This window comes from Chiloscyllium plagiosum, chromosome 15 (assembly GCF_004010195.1).
Source record: "Chiloscyllium plagiosum isolate BGI_BamShark_2017 chromosome 15, ASM401019v2, whole genome shotgun sequence".
In the NCBI taxonomy this organism is placed as follows: Eukaryota; Metazoa; Chordata; class Chondrichthyes; order Orectolobiformes; family Hemiscylliidae; genus Chiloscyllium; species Chiloscyllium plagiosum.
Window position 1 is genome coordinate 29,276,815 of NC_057724.1, and position 25,547 is coordinate 29,302,361.

General features: G+C 39.6%; 1 protein-coding gene across 1 annotated transcript in view; it reads left to right on the plus strand.

The window, feature by feature from the left end:
• The window catches only part of LOC122557182 (amine oxidase [flavin-containing]-like), a 76,568-nt gene that overhangs the window by 11,135 nt on the left and 39,886 nt on the right, over positions 1-25,547 (plus strand). The window contains exons 2-6 of the mRNA XM_043704583.1: positions 4,254-4,348; positions 5,666-5,803; positions 21,242-21,346; positions 22,840-22,931; positions 24,672-24,813. Coding sequence (XP_043560518.1) covers positions 4,254-4,348; positions 5,666-5,803; positions 21,242-21,346; positions 22,840-22,931; positions 24,672-24,813 — 572 coding nt within the window. The remainder of the gene's footprint in view (positions 1-4,253; positions 4,349-5,665; positions 5,804-21,241; positions 21,347-22,839; positions 22,932-24,671; positions 24,814-25,547) is intronic.

Below are 25,547 nucleotides of genomic sequence, written 5' to 3' on the forward strand. Positions count from 1 at the left end.
CCTTTTCCTATCAAACCCGGCAGTGTCTGTGCTTCATTTAGTACAATGTATCAATTTATTTGGCTCTCGGGATATAAGGTTAATTTTATGAAGTCGGAGGCCATGCTCGTGAGGGGTCTTGGGGGAATGCCCATTCTTGAAGGTAAAATCCGATTCCCTTTCAGGTGGACACAGGGAGGTGTTCTGTACCTAGGCATTTTCATTACTCTAGCCATTGACCGGTTATATAAGGCTAACTTTGTGCACTTGCTCGGTAAGGTAAAGCAGGATCTTCAGCATTGGGAGGTTCTTCCAATATCTTGGTTAGGCTGAAAAGCTCTTATTAAAATGAATGTTCCTCCTCACTTATTATATCCCACGCGAATGCTCCCTCTGATGATGCCAAGGCAAACATTATGGAGACGCAACAGTTGCCTCAGTTTTTTAATTTGGTATCACAGGCAGCCTCTCATTAAGCTTACCAAGTTGTAGCTTCCCCAGGGAAGTGTGATGGCGGTTGTGGTGGCGGGGTTGGGGGTTTGGTGGGGTGGGGAGTTGGGGGTGTGACTTTCCAGATATTAAGAGGTATCAAATAAACTCCCTACTATCCTTTGTGAATGATTGGACTTGTGAGGATCCGAGGTCAATATGGCTGGATATTGAGGCCTCCCAGGTGAAGTGCCCCCTCATTAATCTGCTATTCATGGATAAGATGAGGACAGACACAGAGTATTGTTGGAACCTAACTGTCATCAATACAGTTAAAGCGCTGAGAGTGATGCGACAAAGCAAGGGCAGTTTATCTAAAACCTTCTTTCTCAGTCCTACAGTAGGAATGCCAGAATTTCGGACAGCATTGAAGAACTCTGGTTTTTAGTTATGGACATCTAAAGGAGTCTCTTGTGTGGGAGATTTATTTGAGGGGGAGGTCATGATGTCCTTCGATCGGTTGAGTTGCAAGTATGAATTGCCCAGCAGGGACGTCTTTCGTTACTTTCAGGTCCGGGACTTCATCCTGAAAAAGACTACATTTCTGCTTGATCTTTATAGATCTGATGTAGAGAGGAAAGTGCTTCAGACTACAGGTACTCTCCCATTTAGCACCCTTTACCATTTACTTGGAGGTGGCACCTCAAAAGATATTGAGTGGCTGCATGGGGGTTGGGAGTGGAGATTTTGTCAGAGATATGGGAGGACATTTGGGAGAACGTGAGAAAGATTGTGATCTGCAACAGAATGTTCATCTGGCATCAGAGCAGCTTGCAAAATTCAAAAAAGGAGTGTCTCCATTGTGTCCCAAATGCAAAGTAGGTATTATCACTCTCACCCATTGTTTGTGGTCATGCCACAAGCTTTGCAAGTATTGGAGTGCTATAGTGAGTGTCATGGGGGGCTGTCCTGGGGACTGAGGTCAAGGTAGATCTGGTGTCTCTTCTCCTGGCCCTGCCAAATTTGCCTTCCTTAGATGAGCATGGGAAAAAGCTGTTTAATATTCATACATATTGTGTGAGGAAAAACATTTTGGTGAGTTGAGCCTTGGAAAGCCCTCTGGCCCTACTGGGATGGTGTAGATTAGTTACGGAACACATCCCCCTGGACTTCCTTAAAAGTATGGTGCACCAGAAAACAGAATTTTTCTACAAGATGTGGCGGCCCTTTCTGAACCACCTAGAAGCAGATTTATTGGCCATACTAACTAGGGTTTTTGTTCAGTCACGAGGCCTGGGTCTGATGAGCCAGGTGCCCTGAGAGGAAGAAATATGGGTATGCTAACTGATGCTTCCTGTGATGGAGAGCTTTGGTTGGGTTGTGCTGAGGGCTGTAATTTAACTTATGTCCAATTATTTATTGAATTGTAGTATGAGTTGCCTTTTTTTGTTATTATTTGTTTTGTAGAGTGGTAGTTAGTTTATTGTAGTTGTTGTTATACACTCAGATTGTTATACTTCATGTAATTTTATAATTTTGTAAAGAATAAAAATATTTCTCAATAAAAAAAATCACTGAATGGTTGGGAGCACAAGCTGGTGAGTACTGCACAGAGATAGCTCTGTGGCTGACTATAGTGTCAGCAATCAGGGACATTGCCAGATGAGCACCAAGCAGGTATGTGGGAGGTAACAGCATTCAGCAATATGCCTACCCCCTGACTGAAGACTTCTGATCAGCAAGAAAAGCTTGCAATGCAAGGCAAGGCAAGGCTAGATAGGGATGTTGTGAGAACATAATAAGGTGATAAGTGAGCAAGTGATCAACCCTAAGATGGAACCTGGTCGAATGTGTCAGCTGGGCACTGCAGGCCTGCAGAGTGTCCCTGTTACAATCTTTCGATTATCATCAGCAGTTTAACCTGAAGTACACCTCTCAGCTTCCTAAATGTCCGGCAGGTGAATCAGAGAGGTGCCATGAAGATTCTGAGGGGTTAATTAATGTCAGAGGTAAGATGTGTGCAGCTGGTGCCTATCAATTATGCCCTGAAATGTTGTCACGTGGTGACCAACATGGAGCTCCTTTGCAGCTAGAGGCAAATTGAAGTCACTAGGTACCTGCTTTGTCTGCCATGTCAAAATCTTTCAACATCCAATTTCTTTGAGGTGGACGGTGGGATAGAAATATTAATGAGGTGAGTTTTGTATTTAATAAAGTCATTAACAAGCACTAACCCCACTTAATAAGCAACTCACCGCTGTCTGCCGAGAATCTTGTCTTGAAACTTGAAACATCATTAAAAGGTGCAATGATTTGTTGCCAATGGAAAAAGGCCTTACTGGAGTTCTTGTGTGATTCTACCAGATTGCATGTCATAACCCATTTTGTTCAGGCCTCTATTAGATTCTGCCTAGTTAGTTGCCAGGAAAATGAAGTTGAAGCTCAAGGTCAGCTCTGATCATACTGAATGCAGAGGAGCGTGATGGGCCATTTTGGCCATTGTATAGAGTTCTTGTGTTTTTGAGCCAATTCCTAAGTGTGCCCATCAGCAGCATTTTATTATGTTGTGTCAGTATGAATGCAATGCAGTTTAAACAGAGAACAGTACAGCACAGGAACAGGTTCTCTGGCCCACTATAACTGTGTCGACCATGATGCCATTCCAGATTAATCACAACTGCCTACCTCTGGTCTGTTTTCCTCTATTCTCAACCTTCATGTTTCTGTCTAAATGGCTCTTGAACTTTGTTATTGTATCTGCTTCTACCACCTCCCCGAGCAGCATGTTTCAGATACCTACTACCCTCTGTAATAAACTTACCTCGCTCATCGCCTTTAAAACTATCCCGCTTTATTTTAAACCTATATTCCTCAATATTTGACATTTCCACCTTGGGGAAAAAAAGTTCTGTGCGTCCACCCTATCTATGCCTCTCATACTTTTGTCAGGTCACCCCTCAGCATCTGATACTCTAGCAAAATCAATCCGAGTTTGTCCAATCTCTATGTTCAATTATAGTTAATGCACTCCAATGTAGGCAACATCTTGTAAACCTCTTCTGAAACCTCTCCAAAGCTTCGACATCCTTCCTACAGTTTGGCGACCAGAGTTGTACACAGTACTCCAAATGTGGCCTTATCTAATTGCAACATGACTTTCTAGTTTTTATACTCCTTGCCACGACCGATGAAGGCAAGCATGATGCAAGATAACCCTTTAGGAAGGATGTGATTGCAATGGTGGAATTGCAGTGGGGATTCACCAGGTTATTACCTGGATTAGCACAGTTTAGCTATGAAGAGAGGCTGGATAAGCTTGGGTTGAGTTTTCTTTAGAGCAGGGAAGGCGGAGGGAGGTTCCAGATTGAGGTGTATAAGCTTAGGAGGGAAATGGTGAATAGAAAGCAGCTGCTCCCCGTAGTTGAAGGGTCAATAATGATGGAGTTAATTTCAAATGAAGGGCAGGAGGTTTAGAAGCAATATAAGGAAAAACATTTCATCCAGAATCTGGAATGCACTGCTTGGGAGGGCAGTACAGGCAGGAAACCTCCCAACCTGTAAAAAGTATGTGGATTTGCACTTGAAATATCATAATATTGAAGACAATGGACCAAGTGCAGTAAAGTGGGATTAAGGTGGATAGGTTGGTATAGGATTAATGGGCTGAAGAGCTCTTCTGGGACTCTATGACTCTAACAGCTGATAAATCTGTTGAATTAATAAGGGATGACTTTTAATTCATGATTGTTTGTATATGATCAATTTATTTTCTGGTCAATTCCAGGATTTTCCTTGGCGTGTAGGCCATCCTGTTCCCATCTTATACTGTTGTCTTTACTCACCAGGTCTTTCAGCTGCCAAACTCCTCATAGAGAAGGGCCTCAATGTGGTGGTTTTGGAGGCTAGAGATCGTGTTGGAGGAAGAACATACACTGTTCAAGTAGGTCATGAAAACAACTCTACCATTTGCACTTTGGGATTGCAGAGGTTTTGAAAATATAAGTTTGCATTTTGGGTTATCAAAAGGAATCCAAAGAATTCAGGGCCTGTTCTCTGGTATGCTGGTAAAAAGTAAAAGTTGTTCTTTTGGCACTGTGATTCATGGGAGCATTCACAATAATTGCCACAAAATGAGTACTGCAAATTCTGAACTTTTTTGCAGAAAGTTGATGTGAATTAGAGGCGAGTGAGTAGTCAAACACCTATGAATACAGCCATTACCTGTTTGACTGATAGTTCAACCTATTTGCCCAGTGTCATACAGACTGTAATTAAGCATTTTCTTGAAAGCTGTATTTGAAAGTTAAACATCATATTTACTTCTCCTAGTGACGCAATGGGACAGATGATGTGATTAACCACTCTTGAAATGTTGTTGTGCTATGTACAACAGAACCTTACATGGAGTGTGCAGAGGTTTCATTGTCACCAATATTTTTGCAATCCTAATTGTATATGTGAAAGCATTGTGAGTAAAGCTTCATAACCATACTGCAGCAAAACTCACCTGTTATAAACATGTCCTTCAGACAGGGATAATTCAGTAAGTTGGGAAAGAAATTCTGGCTGCCCCACTCATCTAAATTGAAGACTGTGTTCTCAAAAGGCCAGAGTTGGTGGCCCTAATGTCTTTCCTCTTTTGAAAAAGGAATTATTCATTCAATTGCTTGAAATTCCATCTCCATGGTATTAGGGCACCCCAACCATTTTATTCTGAATATGCTAGACTACCATAAGATTTCTGGGCTCCCTTACCTCTCTTTTTTTACAGTCATCTATCTCACTGCTTAACAAATTTACAAACATGCCTTTACAACAAATTCTCATTGTTCTCCTTTTCTCCCTTTCTTTAAGGCCTTCTTTTATTTGTCTCCTCAATATAAAGTACTTTGAAATTTTCTTGCTGGACTGTAACCTGGAGAAGAATGTATTTTATTATTGTTGCACCGCTTGATACAGCTTTCAAACCTGGTCTCTATGTTGTTGAACTGGAGGGGTTTTCTGCTCCCAATTGCTCTCAATAAATTCTTGCTCGAGCACATAAGTGCAAATATTGTGCAATGACAGAAATTGTCTTGCCTGCGATATCCACTCTGTAGTAAAGCTTGTCAACAAATATTGCCAAGATTTGCACTCCATGAAGTGCAATTCCATATAGCAGAAGGACGCCAGAACCCAGACCAACAGGAGAGTAGACAAGAAATTAAGAAAAAAATGCCACAGAAAATAATGCCATTGATTTAATTATTTCTTATAGGGGCCGGAGTTCCAGTATGTTGACTTAGGAGGAGCATATGTTGGGCCTACGCAAAATCGGATTTTGCGTTTAGCAAAAGAGCTGGGTATAAATACATATAAAGTTAATGAGAAGGAACAACTGATTCACTTTGTGAAGGTAAAATGTTCTACTTCATATTAGTTGTTTTGAACCTTTCTGCTACTGATAGTATTACATACAAATGTTAAGTGTAGCAAATTAATAACATTAGGTGTAGTATTAGATGCAGCAAGTTGGCGACATTTACCATCTTTTCACATTGTGTTCCTCCACCAAAAGACAGAGGCAATAATCAAAGATACAGGTGATAGCACGTCCAAGTTCCACATCCAAGTTCTGGAGCACTTCCACCAAAAACTCTTGAAATCTATGTGAGAATTTGATGGCAGGATAAAATCATAAAACAATGAATTTCTCTCTCTATGTGTCTGTGTGTCCTGTGTGAAGGACTATATTTAACTCCACTAGTGAGTCAGAGAGTCATAGAGAGATTGAGTGAATCAATGAGTAAGTGAGTGAGAGAGTGACTGTATCTCCCCACTGCAGTAGCACATCGGAGATCAAGCCCTGCTATTCCAGGCATCATCACAAAAGTTAAATATAGTCTCCTGCATGAATCACTCCAGACAGGACAAACAATATCAAAGTGGTCATAATAAGAAGATGTGAACAAAAGAGCGCCACAAATGTTTACACTGTAGATCACCCCTCTTGGGAAAACACAGCAGTTGATTGGCCCACGTGGAGGATGGCACTGAAATTTGACTCAGCATTTTGATTATGATCTATGTCGAGAGTGTGGTGCTGGAAAAGCACAACAGGTCAAGCAGCATCCGAGGAGCAGGAGAATCGACGCGTTGGCCAAGACCCCTTCATCAGGAATGAGGCTTGTGAGCCGAGGGGGTAGAGAGATAATTGGGAGGGGGATGGTGCTGGAGTAATGTAGCTGAAAGTGTGATAGATGGTTGGAGGTAGGGGAAATGGTGATATGTCGGATAGGAGGATGGAGTGGATAGGTGGGAAGGAAGCTGGGCAGGTCATGTGGGTGGTGCCGAGTTGGAAGGTTGGAATTGGAATAAGATGGAGGGAGGGGAAATGAGGAAACTGGTGAAGTCCGTATTAACAACATGTAGTTGTTCTTTCTCCCGGCATTGAATAGTTTGGGTGTGGCTATGGAGGAGGCTCAGAACCTGCATATGCTCGGCAGAGTGGGAAGGAGGGTTGAAGTGTTCGGCCACAAGACATTGGGGTTGGTTGGTGCGGGTGTCCTGGAAGTAGGCTTCCTGTCTCCCCAGTGTAGAGGAGACCGCATCGGGAGAAGCGGATACAGTAAATAACATATGTAGATGTGCAGGTAAAACTCTCATGGATGTGGAAGTGCTTCAGAGAGGACGCCTACTTGGAGAGTGCTTCAGTGCACATCCATTAGAGTTTTACCTGCACTTTCACATATGTTATTTACTGTATCCATTGCTCCTCTACACTGGGGAGACAGGATTCCTACTTGCAGAGGGCTTCAGAGAACATCTCCGGAACACCCGCACCAACCAATCTCACTGCCCTGCGGCCGAACACTTCAACTTCTCTCCCACCCCACCAAGGACATGCAGGTCCTGGGCCTCCTCCATTGCCGAACCCTAACCATCCGATGACTGAAGGAAGAATGCCTCATCTTCCGCCTTGGGACCCTCCAACCACATGTCATCAATGTGGACTTTACTAGTTTCCTCATTTCCCCTTCCTCCACATTATCCCAGATCCAACCTTCCAACTCAGCACCTCCCTCATGGCCTGTCCATCTTCCTTCCCACCTATCCGCTCCACCCTCCTCTCCAACCTAGGCTCCTGCCCAAAACGTCAATTCTCCTTCTCCTCGGATGCTGCCTGACCTGCTGTACTTTTCCAACACCACACTCTCAACTCTGATCTCCAGCATCTGCAGTCCTCCCTTTCTCCTGATGATGATTGAAGTCAGCACAAACATGTCTAGAAAAAGGACAGAGGTGGCATAACTGCAACAAAGCAGCAACAAAGACAGCATGAACTGCAAAATATATCAAATGTTTCAGTCATGAGAGGACCCACAGGAGACACATAGGTTAGACATAAACAAGCAATGAAGAGTTTGTCAAGAAGATACATTACCTAAAGTCGATTGTAGACTTAAGACGTAGCATATTGTGGACATTGTCATGAAGTCCTTGCAGTATCATATAAATGCACCTACAGCTGCTTCAGAAGAATAATTTGTCATGTTGCTCAGGTTTAAGCCTTTCAACGTAATCTTACCCTGAGAGTATTGGTAATAGTCTGAGTTGTCTTCAGTAATCTAGTAAGAAGTTTTACACTCCTAGAACATAAATGTTGACTGTCTTTAGTACCTTTCACTAAGTTAAATTCTTTGGGGTAAATTTCCTTACAGGATCTTTCAATGTTCTACCAGATGAGATGGACAGAAATCCCAGAGAAATAGTATAAATAGCCATTAAATATTGACATCTTAAAATACCTTTGTCCAATAGAACATGGATCGTGACTAAACCTACTAAATAAATTAAAATGGAAAGCATTAAGAAGCAGTAAAAAAAGGAGCATTCTTCCTGTTTCTGAGAACATTCCCCATCCCTCCTTGACATGTTAACTGCTCATTTCAGACTTGTTTTTAAGTGTGTATCTATAAGTTTCTAAAATGTATTAGACAACAAATCTTTAGGTTTACAAAACGATATTTTATTGCCTAACCACATTTTGATGTTGTGACATTAATTCTGAGTCAAAGTTAACACAATATATAATTCAAGCTAGGATCCCAGTCCTGATGATTTCATACCCTGCCCTCTTCAGTGCTAGAAATGTGTTGCTGGAAAAGCGCAGCAGGTCAGGCAGCATCCAGGGAACAGGAGAATCGACGTTTCGGGCATAAGCCCTTCTTCAGGAAATTTTAAATACTAAAATGTTTCAGAATAAATAAAATGTTTATCTGTATGTTAAACCGTGTTAATGGAACCATTGTTAAAGCAATAGTAATTAAACTGGTTACTAGCAATGTATGATCTTAAGTTGAATTTAAATTTTGTGTCTTAAGAAAGGGAAGACATGGTTCATTTTCATTTTAGATTTGTGAGCCTAAGCTGTGTTGATAAAGTGCCTGCAGGTCTGTTTTGATTAAATGTATTTTAATGAGGTTTTACAAACTTATCCGACTCACTATTCACTTCAGCTCTTGAAGTCAACGGTTTTGTGCAATATTCCCTCTACGTTTAGTTGTTCTTCCATGGACTTCTGAATTCTTGGTCCATGTGAACAGAGCAGAAGTCATATGGTGGAAGGTGATCAAAGGTGCATGGGGTTTCTCAGCTGCTACATGAGCACCAACTGTGCAAATTCAGGGAGCATTGGTTCACTGCATGACTAAACAAAAGAGAGAAATGAAAGAAAAATGCTGTCCCATTGCCTAGTGACATAGTTGCAGATATACAAAGATGTTGATCCAGGAAGACTCTTCAATCAATGTGGCTGCATTGCAGCTGGAAGCTGAGTTTCGAAAACTCATGTATTTGTTCTGATTTAAAATCTTTTGTCTGGAGTTTATTTTAGGTATTTTGGGAAGGGGCAATCTTTTCAAAGGAAGGAAAGGAAGCATCTTCCAGCGACTGCATAAATTCACCTTAAGGAAACTGGTTGCAGCTATCCCAGCTGAGAATGTGCCAGGAGCTCTAGTGAAGAAAGTGGCGGCACTGTCCTGATGGTTAAGCCTTTGTAAGGATATTAGTGGGATAAAAGAAAGTGTGAAGTTGTATGTTTTTCAGATGTCTGTCATGAAATATTTCCAACATTTAATTTCATCTTGGGTGATATAGTTAATGGTTTTTCTTGTTTAATAAATGTTTATTCTCATTCTAAAGGTACACTGGCAGCCTTTTGTGATTGCATTCAATTACTTTCATGGTTTTAAAAAATGTTAGGATAAAACAAGACAGATTTCAGTTTGGGGTCTGACTTGTCCAGTATCAACATCTGTTCAGATCATTATAATCTCAAAAGGGAAATTTTGTTGTATTCTGCCTATGACTACTTTTATTTTTGCATTTTCATTTTAGAAAAAAAGAACCTTGTGTTTTCTTTCTTTTTTGAGGTAAATGCCAATGTATTTCTCCCACTGCTTTCCAAAGAGAAGTTGCCCTTTCAGGTCTTGTTTCTTGTTTTGTTGTCATGGATGCACTATAAAAGTAAAAGCCCTGCAGCTAGGCTGTCATCTTTAATACATCAGTTTAGATGTGCTGATATCCAGCAATAATTCTTAAAAAGTTACTCATTGCAAGACTGAGAGGCAATTTGTCATTGTACTTAGAGGATTATCTTCTTGCGTAAAACCAGCCCAAACATACACCTGTTATATGTTGGAGTTTATATCAGGGTACACGAGATGACCATTTAACACCAACTAACTTTGCACAAGTAATTTGACAATGTATTGAAGTCGTAGGAAAATATGCATGGAATGAATGAGCAGTCATTAACTTCTGCAGATATCCACTCCATTACTCATTTCTTATGTGCATTGCATGTTATTATGTGACGTTACGGAAACTGACACTTTGTACCTGGCCTGTAATGGACATCTGTTGTACTGTGTTGTATTGCAGAATTCTGTTGTACAGTGGGATTCTGGCAGGTGAGTCTCAAAGTTAGTATGCAGGTACAGAAAGTGATTGGAAAGAGAAATGGAATATTGTTGTTTATTGCACGGGAGTGGAGTCTGAAAATAGAAATATTGTGTTACATATCATTAGTGAAATCACATCTGGAGTTCTGTACATGGTTTTGATCTCCTTATTTAAGGAAGGATTTACTGTAAATGCATTGTGAACAGTTCAGATAATGTTTATTTGACTGAGACCTGGGGACTATGTTATTGGACAACTTAGTAAAGTTGGGTTTGTATCCTTCAGAGTTTAGAAGAATAAGAGGTGATCTTATTGAGAAATGGATAGAGTGGATGCTTCAAGAATGTTACTCCTTGTGGAATAGACTGGATCTAAGGGACACAATTTTAAAATAAGGGGACTTCTTTTATGGTAGAGATGAGGTGAAACATTTTCTCTCAGAGGGTTTGAATCTTTGAAACACTGTTGTCCAGGAATTGGTGAGGGCAAATAAACTAGTTTTCTTCGGGTTTTAAGTACTTTAGCTGCAGAGAGAAATACACTACCTTCCTACCCAGCCTGCAAAGGCTTTTGGCTATCTTGTTCACACCCACAACCATTCTGCTGCCTGGGAGCCAATCACATTGTTTATGGCAGGCAGAATGTCTTTGTCATCTCCTGCTCCTCGAATGCTGCCTGGCCTGCTGCGCTTTTCCAGCACCACACTTTTCAACAAATATGCAGGTTAACATACAGGTTCAGTTGGCCGTTAGGGCAACAAATACAATTTTAGCATTCATTTCAAGAGGGCTAGAATACCAGAGGAGGGATGTACTGTTAGGGCTGTATAAGGCTTCCATCACAACACATTTTAAATATTAGGCCCTATGTCTCAGAAACGATGTGCTGGCCTTGGAGGGGGTTGAGAAGAGCTTTACAAGAATGATCCCAGGGATGAAGGATTTGTCATATGAGGAGTGGCTGAGGGTCTTTACTCGGAATTTAGAATAATGAGGGGGGATCTCGTTAAAACTTACAGAATACTGAGAGGCTTGAATACAGTGGATGTGGAGAAAATGCTTCCCCTAGTAGAAGACACTTAGGACTCAAGGGAACAGCTTCAAAGTAAAGGCATGACCCTTTGGAACTGAGATGAGGAGGAATTTCCTCAGTCAGAGAGTAGGACTCTCTGTGGCAGAATGCTGTGGAGACAAATCTCTCTTTAAGTCAGAGATAGATAGGCCTTAATTAGAGCAGGGATCAAGCTTTATGGGCAGAAAGACAGGAGAATGGCATTGTGAAACATATCAACCGTGATTGAATGGTGTAGCAGTCTTGATGGGCTGAATTGCCTAATCTACATTGCTCCTATGGTCTCATTTGATTTGATTTTTACTGTCACATGTACTGAAATACTTTGAGAAGTATTGTTTTGTGTGCTATCCAGACAAATCATACCTTACGTAAGTATATCAGGGTAATAGAACAAAATGTAGAATATAGTGTTACAGCAAACAAGAAGGTGCAGAGAAACATCAACTCTAAATTTTGAGAGGTCCATTCATAAATCTGATTACAGCAGGTAAGAAGCTGTTCTTAAATCTGTTGTTACATGTTTTCAAACTTTTGCATCTTCTGTCCAATGGAAGAGGGTGGAAGAGAGTGTAACTGGGGTGGGAGAGGTCTTTGATTGTGTTGGCTGCTTCCTCAAAGCAATGAGAAGTGTAGATGGAGCCAATGGAAGGAAAGCTGGTTTTTGAGATGGACTGGGCTGCATTCACAACTCTCTGTAATGTCTTGCGGTCCTGGGCAGTCGCCATACCAAGCTGTGATACATCTGGATAGGATGCTTTCTGTGGCGCATCAATAAAAGTTGGTAAGAGTCCATGTGGACATGTTGAATTTCTTTGGCCTTCTGAGAAAATAGAGGTATTCGTGTGCTTTCTTGATTGTAGCTTCGACGTGGATGGACCGGGATAGATCATTGGCGATATTTACTCCTAGGAACTTGAAGCTCTTGACCACCTCAGCACCATTGATACAGACAGAGACGTGGCCTCTACTCCGCTTCCTGAAGTCCTTTGTTTTGCTGACATTGAGGGAGAGATTATTGTCTTTATGCCACACCACTAAGCTCTCTACCTCTTTCCCGTACTGTGTCTTGTCATTGTCTGAGACTCAAGCCACTACTGTGGTGTCATCATCAAATTTAAAAATGGAGTTAGAGCTGAATTTGACCAAACAATCATGAGTGTACAAGGAGTATAGTAAGGGTCTGAGTACCCCACAGTCTTGCAAGGCACCAGTGTTGGGGATTATGGTCTTATGGTATCTGTCCATCTGCAGTTAACTGCCCCCAATGCTTGAACAAGCAACAGTATAAGCAGCACTTAATAAAACCATTGGTAGCTTATTCCCCTTTCAGAATTATGAGTTTTGAAAGCAGTTCCTTTGTCTTTTCAGTCCCCAGTCAAAACTACAGAAAAAAATTAAAGGATACCGTCTTTACAATCAACAATGTTCTTATTGGGTGGCACAGCAGGCTTGAGGGGCTGATGGCTACTCTTGCTCATAATTTATTAGTTCATATATTCTATTTTAAAAGTATAGAGTATTGGATTTTAAAATGTGGCTCCATTGATTAAAGACTGACCAACTTTTCATAATTATGCAATCAGTTGTGGGAGAATTGATTGAACTCTAAAGTATTTGAGACCATTCATGAAGAATGAATCAGTTTTATAGTCATGTAGTTTGTTTTGTGAATGGTATTACATACCACAATCCTGTTGTACATGTATCTATTGTCAATGTTTTGTACAGTATTATAAGGGATTGATCCATATATCAGTATTTGTGTTAGGGATACATATTTGTGTTTATGGATCATGTGAAAAACTGAAAGATATTGAACTGTTTGGACACTACTTGAATTTAAAAGTGTTTTTGCCAATAGTTTGAAGGGATCCAAGTTCTATCTTAGTAATGCGTTCAATAGTTTAATGTGGGCTATGATCTACCTGCTGCTGACAGAAAGTTGAACAACTTTTGAACACAACCCAACAAAGCTTTGAGGGTGATAAGAAGTGGAGTTTGTTTCCCTTATTTGATGGAAAACCTGTCTTTGGAAGACACTATGGGTCCACTGTGCTAATGGTTGCAGAGCAACTCTTTCTGGATATAATTTCTGTTCCACAAACCTGGAGAATTAGTAGGAAAATAGCCTTAAAAGCAGTAGTAAGAGTGCAAGTCTCACTCTCCTCCCCCCAGTCCCCTCAAACTGCATCCCCTCCCTCTCAACTGAAGAACTTGAAAATTGATAAAGCTTTCGCATCTCAGTATCTTGACTATCTTGTACACCCTGAGAAGCTGATCTGTGGCCATTATCCAGACACTTGGACCCAATTTCAATGCAATCTAAACCAAAGCACTGTTTAGAAGATTCTCTGTCACTAAGTCATTTTATCAGCAAGAAATGAAGTGGACTATGAGAATTCATCAAATTCTATCTTTTGCTTCTCAGACCATTGGTCAATAAGGGTATTTTTCTTTTGTCATTTTAAAAATATCATCTGTACAAAGTCTTTGTTATTTTTTGTATTTTGTTTTATGGAATTAAAAGGGGATCTAGTTCTAATTTGGGGTTATAGCTTCAACATTAATCAGTTTTGCCACTTGTATTTAGGGATGAGCTTCATTGTACGTTGGGAATACATTTCGATATTTAGAGACAAACTAAAAAGAAACTGGAAAGTTTTGATATGTACAGTATTTTGTAGAATGAAGAGGGTTTCTTCCCATAACATTTCTTAAAAATGAATCCAATGCTTTAATATGTTAGCGATTTTTGAGAAGATTTGTAGCTCAGGTTGATGATAAGCATGTAAGTTAGCTCGCTGTGCTGGAAGGTGTGTTTTCAGATGTTTCATCACCATACTAGGTGACATCATCAGTGACTTCTGGTGAAGTGCTGGTGGCATGTCTTGCCTCTCTATTTATACATCTTGGTTTCATCAATGGGAAATCTAACAGACATAAGAGGTCATCACATTTCAATTTTAGTCTCCTGACACTTGACCCTTTTGCTATTTTGCCCTTTTAAAGAAAAATACATAATTTCTGCAGAAACTCACCTTTTGTGCTGTGTGAGTATATTTGTATTTGGGATTAAGGGGATATATTTTAATGTTGGATCACAGCTTTGGTGTTAAGTAGGGTTTGTAAGTAGGGAATAAGTATTGTTCATAGTAAGTGGATTGTTTCATGATCTTTAAAGAAGAGTGGTGGGCATTTCTTTTATTCTGGATGGTAGTACAAAAGGGAAGTTATTGGATATTTTTGAAATTGAATCAGTAAGCTAATGGTCCAACCGGTGGAGTAGTGGGACTTGACTATCAGTTCATTCCTCCCATCACAGTGATAGTATTTATTCTGAGTTGATTATGTTGAGTTCATTAAAAAAGCATGGTGTAAGTCTTTTGTATTTTGGATAATAATACCAAAGAGAGAAAAAAAATCGACCATTTTGGTGATTAGGTACAAGGCATTAATACCAATGGTGTGCCTCATGGAGAATTGGGACTTCATTATTTGTGTACTCTTCCCATCCGAATTGAAACAGCTGATAACAATGATTACAGCTGTTCTGCTTACCTGTTACACAGATCCCACATCGAAATGAATTCAGTAACAAAGATACTAGAATGACCTTCTGTCTCCTCTACATGTTACTTCAATGTTACTGACCAAGATTGTGATCTTTGTTTGGTGAATACAGACCTATAACATGCAGGGACTTAAAATCTGCCCATCAGTAGCAGAGAGTGGAGGACACTGGTACCTGTTACAGAGGACTAACCATGACCTTTAACATCTGCCAAAACGTAAATGATGCTTTTGCTATGTAAGATATATTAGATATGAATTAATACATATGAATTATATGTATGAAATGAAGCTTAAAACATTAATTAATGTAAAAATTTGAAGTTTTAAACGGTATTATATCCAACGAACCCTAAAACTCAGACCTTCAATATTTACAATTCTGTTCAACCTTCATGCACTTACTCTCTCCCTGACTGGAGTAAATATGTATCACAAGTTTCAACAGTAATGTAATTGTAATTGGCTGTTTTCACATATGTTTTTTGCATTCAGTTTTTAAAACCAGAGAAAAAATGGTTGGTTACTTCTTGCCTGTTTCCTATCTTATAGCACTGTTTTTAAACTAACTGAAATCTACAATAACCTATGAGTGACCACCTGAACTCTACAAAAAGTGTATCGCTGTGTGGCTGACTGATAAGTCCAACAATAGTGAGAACCCGTCACTGTGTGATTGAGTAATTGAACCAAATGGTATTGAGACTCCATTGTATTGCTGACTGAAGAGTTCTATATGATTTACTACATCTGTAATAGTGTGGCCCTGTTAGTGTGCAGCTGTTTGATGACCCCTGATAATGTGGCATCAATGAAAATATTTTTATATGTTTCCTGTGTCTGAACATGAATAAAAAACCTCGAACAGAGAAATGAAACTAGTCTAAGTGACATGATAGCCCCTTTCTGATGATGAATCAGGGAGTAAACCAGAGACAGTGGCTAAATTAGGATTTGGAGTTATATTATAGCAGTAAACGCAGGGATTGTTCTCCCATATGAGTTACGGTTTCCCTGCTATGTACTTATGGAGTCCTGTTTCCAGGCAAGACAGCATTGGCAAGGAGCCTGCAACTTCCTGCTTACTGGATCCACTGATAAGATGCTGATGCCATGTCACATATGGTGACATTTCTGATGATAACATTGTTGAAATTTCTGATAGATTAGCGTCTGTATCCTGTTGCCTTTGGAACAGGCTGTTGTTCCTGTTTGAGCAAGTACCAGTTGCTACATACATTTGTTTGACCCATGTTCCAATGGTATCAAGGATTAATTTCACAAACAATAAATGCTCTCCTTGCATTTTCTTAACTTCTTAGAATTTACAAATTAACATAACAGAAAAGAAATGCTCACAGGCAGAATTTCCCATTTTTAATTAAAGTGATTTGCGGAGTGACATGGGTACTACCTGGTCCGTCAAGGCTGAGAGTGACATTTCTTAGGCGATCTTCACCTCATCCATTAGGATATTGAACTTTTGGTCTTCTTTTCTGGGAAATCATGCAACTGAGAGGCAGGATTGCTGGCCCCTGCCAGGAACCCCTACTACCCCCTCCCAACTTTGCAGTGTCCATATCTCAGGTGCTGTATTTACAGCTCTGCTACATGCCTCTTCCCATGTTGCAAATTAGGAACGGCCCCTCACACTGTGGGGCTTGTGCTATCATTGAGACATGACTCAGAAGAAAGGAAAGCTCATCCCCTGCTTCAAAGAAAGAGGCCTGGAGGCCTCACTGTCAGGCTGGTGCAGAGGAGGGCATTTCATTTTCCTGCAGACTGCCACATCTCCTGAATCAGTTTGGACACAATTCGCAGTCTGGATGAAGTGGACACTCATAGTGAATGAAGAAACTCGATGCTCAGTCCTGGTAAATGCCACCTCACTCTAATTCTGCCACTGCACCCTTCTCTCAACAAGTCTCATTAACTACAACTCTTCCACATCATGTCCACTCAACAGCTCCTACCCACCATATCCTCCCTTCCTGCCAGCTACACTTCCGACATGGTAACTGGAGACAACACGCCACTTCTCCAGGTGATCTGCAGGACTAACCAAGGCCCAATCCTTGGACTGCAAGGACACAGATCCCCAGACTTTAGTTGGACCAAGTTCTTGACTGACTGTAGTGACAACTCTAACTGACTGGAGTCCACCTCTTATCCCCACTGAAGTTTTCTCCCCTTTCCACTTCACACATGGCCATTTGGTTGAAGTACATGCGTATGTTTACCATTTAATCTACTGGCAAATGCCATAGCTGTGAACTTGACACAGCACAGTCCCACACAGCAACATGTCCACCTTTTTGACTATTCAGTGCTCACCACTGTGACAGATAGCCTGCCTCTTCCTCCATATAGAAAAGTAGTGCAGGACATAGAGACTAATAGCCTGTAAATGACCTGTACACTAACGCAATGTGATGAAAGATCAAGGAGGATGGTCACCATAGAAGATGTGGTGACATTATTGTGAAGAAATAGTTTCATGATGGCCAGGACAAGTATTTGGTGAGTTGCAGCTGCCAGGTACCCACTCTGATTAACGTATTGGGAATTTGCTGTTACCCAGGCAAGGAACAGAGAATTGGAATTGGTGTCGAAATAGATTGATTAAACACTCAATGATAGTATTTAAGTTGTCATCATTAAGGAAGCCTGAAACTTTCCCTTTCCCAGTTTACCTTCACCTTTAAACAACATTCTAACATTTACCTCATTGTTGGGGACCATTCAATCTGATTCCAGATACAGTCTCCAGCCACCATTCCCACCTCACCTGGGTCCTCCTGGGAAATAGGCCAGAGTCCTCCTTCAATTACTTTGATGAGGTTCAAAATTTTCAGAAGTGTTAGAGCCCTTACTGACTTTCCATTATTTTTATTATATTCTTTTATCGATTTTAGTTTGAGCAAAATATGACTTTTGTACTGAAGGAAATAGCTTGTGACCAAACAAGTTTTTGCTTATTCGTGAGGCCAGACTTGGAAGTTAATTGCAGGTCGGTACCTGATCAAATGGCTCTGCAGATGCTTTGTCACTGGAGAAGAGCATTAAGTTTAAACAGACAGCAAAAGTTGGCTATTAAAGAGGTCAGAAGCTAGGAATTGGTCCTGGCAAATCTGGAAAATAACTTATGCTCAAGCAGATGCCAGTTGTTGAAGGGTAACTTGGGATCTTGTGAAGGAGATGATCAGTCTGTCAGGGAGGGGTCAGAGCTTGAATTGGATTTTGGACTGTGTTGCAGTGAGAAAGAATCTGGCTGTTGATGCTACAGCATGAAGATTTGAAAGCTCCTTTCCTAGCCTCACTTATCAGCTCATGGAATTTCAGAGATTGGAAAATAGAGTTATAAATATTACTACCTTTATCTAAGTGAACTGTAAAAGTGACCCCAATAGTCATCTTCAGAAAATCAACCAAGAAATCCTCATCTATGCTTATAGAACAACAAATCATGAAAATGATTTAAGCAATCTGTCCACTTTTGTTATTTTAGTTTATTATTCCCTTAACTGTGTTTGTTTGTTTATCTGTCTTTTGTGTGAATGGTGCTGAAAACATACGTTTTTTGGGTTTATAACAGAGACCAAATAGATTACTTAGTAATTTAATTTTTGCTCTGTTAAATTTGCTGTATTAAATTGTTAAGTCCTTTGTTTAAAATACAAATTGGTGTCTGAAATTGATTATTTGCAGAGCCTGGGATTGTTTATTTACAAGTTAGGAACTATTGAGAATTTTTCAGGATCTTGAAGGTTTTAATTTAACTGTATTGCAAATGCAGAGGTAAAGAGGTTGATTTAGTTCAGCTATCTGTCTCTATGTCATAACAGGGGGCTGAAGGATTCCAGTTTACTTTGGTTCTCATTTGCACTGATCTTGCTCATCTTTAAAATCACCATGATCATCAAGTAATTAAACCATAATCACAACTGTGTACATGCTCCCATACTTTTACATCACTTTGAATACTATGATTCATTCCTCATGACTAGATCCAATAAGGAATATTTTCTTGCGGGGTTGTTTACATTTTGGGTTAAAAAGAGTCTGAGACACACTTGTGGACATCTATTCCCCCATCGCCTTTACCTACCTCTTTTTAAATGCTAACTAATTAATATCAGAGTGATTGAAATCCTCCATAATTATTTTTCTTGTTTTATTAAATTCCTTAAATTTCCTGCATACTTCCTCCTCAATGTCTCACAGGTTGTCTGTCGACCACACCTATAAAAGTATTAACCTTTTATTACAATTTACTTGCATGCTTACGGGTTTTATTTTTGACTTGCTGAAAGTTATCTCCCTTTTTTTGACTGCTGTTATGATATGCTTAAGTATGGATACTCCATCTCCAATTTTTACCTTCCTACCTTTTAAAAATATTTTATGACACACAATGTTTAATTCCCAACTGTAATGTTTCTGTAGTCGTGTCTCAGTGATCAATATCTCCTTCCTGTCAATGTGATTGCCTCCAGCTCCCTGTTTCGTTATGAACACTGTATACTGTTGTACACATGATTTAATTTATTACAATAAGATTTCTATTATGTTTTGTCTAACCATATTTCTAAAATGATGTTCTATAACTATTTATTTCTGTGCTATTACCGTTTCCCTTATTTAAGGTGAAACTCTTTCCTATGTTCATCTTTCGTGTTTTCATTTAAGCACTTACTTTTCCAGTAGATTCCTCCTCATCCTGTCTTGCTAGCTTAAAGCATTTATCACTTTCCTTTTTACAAGTGTACAGGTTCCATCCCACTAATACAAATTATTTTTGTCCCAGAGCTGATTTCAATGGTTTTTGTAAATGTTTTCCCACCCCAGTCCTTTGGACGTTTATTAATTCTCCTCATCTGTCTGCTCCGATGTCAAATTCCATGTGACTTGTGGAAGAATCCAGGGAATAAACTCTCGAGGTTCTGTCTTTTAAAATAAAATCTAAATTCTCTTTCAGAAGGACCTCCTGCCTGTTCCTGCCCATAACATTAGTCCCAACTCTTCCCTTTCCAAGATCCTCTCCAATTGCTGTAACATATTTCAGGACAACAGTAAGTAGGCAGCATGCCCTTTGAGATTCTCATTCGTGGCTGCTGAGACTACTGTCTTTCTTCTGCTATCATCCCCCTGTTGCTACTAAATTTATATTCTATTCCCTGCCTTGGACAGTCTTCTCAGCCACGGTGCATTGGTCTGCATTGTAGCTTGCTCCCTGTAGCCCTTCTCCTTGCTCTCACAGATAGTGACTACATTGTATCTAGTGTATCTAGTAGAAGAACCTCCTACTCAATATTTCCTAAATCTCTGATCCCTGTAACTCTCTATCAGCAACACTGACCCTTTCCTGAACCTGTGTTTTCATCTGTTGTATGACTGGAAAAAAGCTCTTCAGAAATTTCTCTCCCTCCCTTATGTGTTGGTGTCTTTCTATCTTGCTTTCCAGCTCATGACTCTGAACTGGAGAGATTCAATGTGAAGCTATCTCCCACATTCTGCTGTCCAGGCACACAACATGCTCTGTCATAACTTAGACTAGCCTTAATAAAAATCAAAGTCTTTGTTTGATTATTATATTATGTATTAATTGATGTAGTTTAACTAGTTAGGCTATAAATTTATGCCTTTAGAAGAGCTCAAGTTCCACTTTGAGAGCATGTGGGTAGATGAATCAGAAACAGTTTAAAGCTAATATGAACAGGTTGCTAAAAGATTCTGTGTTACTGAGTGATGGATATTCAGTTCAGTAGTGAGATTTTCCAAGTAACAGGTACTTATTCAATGTTGTATTCTGCCTCCCTATGTAAAAGATGCCTGTCTGATGCAATATTATGCAACTTGAGTAACAATTATATATTCAATGCTGTGTTGAAAATCTCTGATTAATGAATATATTCTGCATAGTACTGCATGTCCATGTGTAACTGTACATAGCCAGCTCATTAACACTTACTTAATGAAGACACATAGTGCTGCTATATATGAGGGTTGGATATTTTAATGTTTCTTTGAGTAACAACTACCTTTCCAACACAGTAGCATATAACTTTAGTATAATGGGATGTAACTGAGCACAGTACTGTATTTCACTAACATGCACACATCCAGTACAGTACTATGGATGTCTGAATATTAGATACATGCACACTCAAGATGTCTCTGAGTACTTATACTGATCTAGCACATTGAATTAAGTTTTTATTGCATTTACTGACATCTTTTGCAGGGGAAATCTTACTCATTTAAAGGGCCATTTCCTCCTGTGTGGAACCCTATTGCTTACTTGGATTACAACAACCTCTGGAGGACATTGGATGAAATGGGAAAGAAGGTAACAAATTTGCTTCTTTCCCAAAGTAAGTGAAGTTAAGGCACCATAGTTCCATCTCATTAGGGAGAGACAATTGCGATGGTTTAACCTGAGAGTCACCCCTCCTTGGGGAGGGGAGAAGTTGAGAAGGAGGGACTTTTGTGATGACCTTATCTGATGTAGGAATTGAAACTACACTGTTGGTATAATGCTATGTCACAAACCAGTCATTCAACCAACTGAATTAACTAACACCCAAATTATTCTGTGTTGGAAAGATTCAATGTCTTTTTTACTGCCTGCGGTGTTGTGATTCTTGCTCTTTTGTAGATATGCATTCAGTGAGATGTGAAAATGCATTCTATAAGCTGTGCGGGTCATCAACCTGCTGGATTCACTAAGACCCTCCTGGGAGCTGCTTGAAATCTTTCTGGTTGATACAAATCTGGGGTTTACATCAGGCGGACACAATGACATAATGATGTAACCACCAACTCTGAAAACCTCGGGGAATCTGGCAATTTAGAAACATTTGATGGTCCAGAGCCATGTGTTTGAACAGTACTTTATCAGACTGTGTGGATTCTGGGCAATGGAGATATTGTCGCCTTGTGTTATGGAGGAATGCATAGCAAATTTGCTGAATTGATAGAAGTTAGATCAGAAATTCTGCTAAGGTTTTCTGGAATGAGCATATGGCAAAAAGGCTGATAGCGGTAACCCTGTTCTGTGCTGCAGTGAGAGGTGGCTATACTGTGATTGAAATCCAACCTCTTGTGCCACATTTCAAAGACTTTAAAAAGCATGAATTGATATGTTGATCCTAGGATGATCAGGCTTTTTCCTAGTGCTATCTGCTTCATCTATTTTGTATCACAATCTCTACTAATCTTCCTCTTCAACATTTAGTTCCACTTAAATTGTGATTTCCATTTGGAAACCTCTTCTGCAATCATCAGATCCTCACTGAGTGACTGCATTGAAATTAAATAACTCCCAAGAGTAATGGAAATTTGCTGAGTATAGAGTGAATAAAATTCCCCAAACCTGCTGTGGGTCCCAAGATATGGCCATAACCAGGTTTGAACAATATCTTTCCAATCAATTACAATTGTTGTGACAAAATGGTGCTTCCAGATTATGTTTTTATAAACACTTGCATGCATTCTCAGGGTATTTAAAGATTATACAATTTTGTCCTAGCTCTGTCAGTTGCTTGTGGCTGCTACTGAGAAGACAGGGACTTCATCAATCATCTGAAACTGTGCAGAGTTTAAGCCAATGCCAACCGAATCTCAACCCTGCCAGAAATCTCTGGCCTTACAAAAGGTTAATTTCTAACTTTTGATTTCACACAAACCTACAGTTTTGAGGCCAGTTGGCAGAGGTAGAGGTCTTTTTTCATCTCTCTGCTGGGTTGGGTTGTTAAGCAAATCTCAGAAGTGAAAAGAAAGTGTCCGAACTAAGCCCCATAAGGTCTGCTTTTAGAATGATCATTAATTTAATACTGTTAGATTTCTGCAGATGCACCATGGAGTGCTGAACGTGCAATGGAGTTGGATAACATGACCATGAAAGAGTTAATTGATAAACTTTGCTGGACAAGGTAAGTAACTCTTGATTCCTAAGCTGCTAACAGATGTGACAATATCTTGATTTTTCCAGTTTATATGTAGATTAAAGTCATCCATTCTTATTATTGTCCCTTTATCACAATCACCCAATATTTGTTGATGTATACACTCTCCTGCGCTGTGGGTACTGTTAAAGAGCTTGTAGATGACTCCCAATTGTAGCTTTGTTCCCCTACTATTCCTCATCTCTAGCCAATCCAAACCTACAACCTGTTCAACTGAACTAAGGTAATCTCTAACTATTATTTAAATGCTAATCATAATTAACAATACTACCTCTTCTCATTGACATTGTATCCCTTTCATCTTAAATGTCATATACCTTCCATATTCAGGACTCAATCTTTATCAATTTATATTTATTTGCCTCAATTGTACATCATCAATTTGTTTACTTTGTTAGGAATTCTATCTGCATTCAGACACAGAGCCTTTAGTTTTGTTATGTTTTTAATCTATGCAACATTGAGTCTTGGTTGTTTGTGTATTCCCCTAGTGATAAATTCATTGTTGCTTTCCCAACTTGTATGGCACGATGCCACAGTTAATTTGTACATCTATCCTGTCACCGTACTGTTATCCAAACTGACTAAGACTTTCTCAAACCTATTGGACAATTACAGAGGCTGATACTCCTGCACTCCTACCCTCTTGGTTCACTTAACTGCAGTACTCATTGCCACATCCTCCTGTACCTGACCACTGACCAAATCAGGAGATTCCTACAAAGAATCCAGATAGCTTTCTACCTACCTGACCTGTCACTGTGTCTGCAGTTCAGCATCCAGCTCATAAACTCTTAAACCAAAGCTACTGCTCATTCAAAAAATTAACTGCAGGCATGTTTGTCCTGGATTACCATCACCGAGAGGTTCCTACTTGCTGCACTCTTGACATACCATCTGTTTTGTCTTTCTAAATGAACTAAATAATTATTTAATTATATATTTGACTGAATTAATGTCGTTTTTCATATAATGTATTAATGTTATGACAAATTTGATTCTACATTAAACCTTAATAATAGAGAAAAAGTACCACATTCTAGAGACTCACCAAACAGTTAGTTAATTTATTGTAAGGCAAGAACCAATTTAAACCATCTGTAATGCATCGAGTTCAGTCTAACTGTTTGTCTCAGAGTCCTTCCTTTACTTGTTCCTCAAGGTGGAGCTGTTCCTGTCTAGGGGTCATCACCTCATCAGCTTGCCTTTTCACCCAGGAACCAATCTTGTGTTACTTCTTCAAAACTATTTTTAAAAATTATTGCCAGATTAGGTATCCCAACCCAGTCTCAAGAAGGGCAAAAGACACCAGTCCACATTCCTTTAAAACATAAGCTGAATTAGAATTGAAACTTGAGATGTAGATCTACCTACAGCACATGGACTGCAGCAGTTCAAGAGGCCAGCTCACCACCAACTTCTCGAAGGCAATTGGGGATGGGCAATAAATGATGGTTCAGCATTGCCCACATCCATCCCATGAGTGAATTAAAAAAATATATAAAATGTCAGGACTCTCGGTTTGGAGTTGTAATAACGGGTGAAACTGTAGCAAGGAAATAAGAGAGGGAATGTCTTTTTCTTAATTCCCTTTTTTTATTTCTACCAGTCCTTCCCCATCAAGCTAATATGGCATCAAGCTAATAGTAAAGTGCAGTGAAGGTTTATTGTATAAACAGGAGTCTTATTCTACATGTTTAACTGCAGGGTGGCGAGAGAATTTGCAACACTCTTTGTCAATGTGAATGTAACTTCAGACCCTCATGAAGTCTCTGCTCTTTGGTTTCTGTGGTATGTGAGACAGTGCGGAGGGACAAGGCGGATATTTTCTACCACAAATGGAGGCCAGGTTAGAGAGCCTGATATTTAGCCTTTAATGTTTAGACTGTCATTTAAAACAATTAAAAGTGTCGAAAAAATAAATGGTCAGATGCATTCAATAATTTTATACTGCGGTGGTAATTAAGGTGTTTGATCACCATTTTTAAAACTGAATTGTAATAAGCGCTTAGCTTAAAATTATAAGTTTCTTCCATTGTTGAATAAAAATGGATTCACTTGACAACTGCATTTTGTTTTAGCAGTTAAGTTTTCATACCTGATTTAAGGTGCTCTTTCAGCATCATTGCAAAGTATATTCACTTTACACTGACACTAGCCTTCTGGTATGTGAAATCACCCTACATTATCAATTCAAATCAATGTGAAACATTAGTTTTGTAATTGCTATTGATGATACCTTCATAGAAATAATTAAAACAAACCTCTGTGGTTTAAGATAAATTAATTCACATCTCCCTTAAATAGCGGTCAGAGGAATGTTGTACAAACAGAATAAGGGTTTGATTACCAGTACCTCCAACAATAGTTTCTAGAGTATTGATTCTTCATGAAGTTAGAGAGTAAAAACAAAATAACATAAAAAGAACCATCTAGGGGATCCAAGATGGCGGAAACCCAGCAAGACTGAGTCTATAGTGCTCCTCCCAAGACTTGGGTACAGTAGGTCACCCACCCCCTACCACGCTCACCAAATCATTTATAATAGTTGTGTAATTTAATTAGTTGTGTAATATTACATTT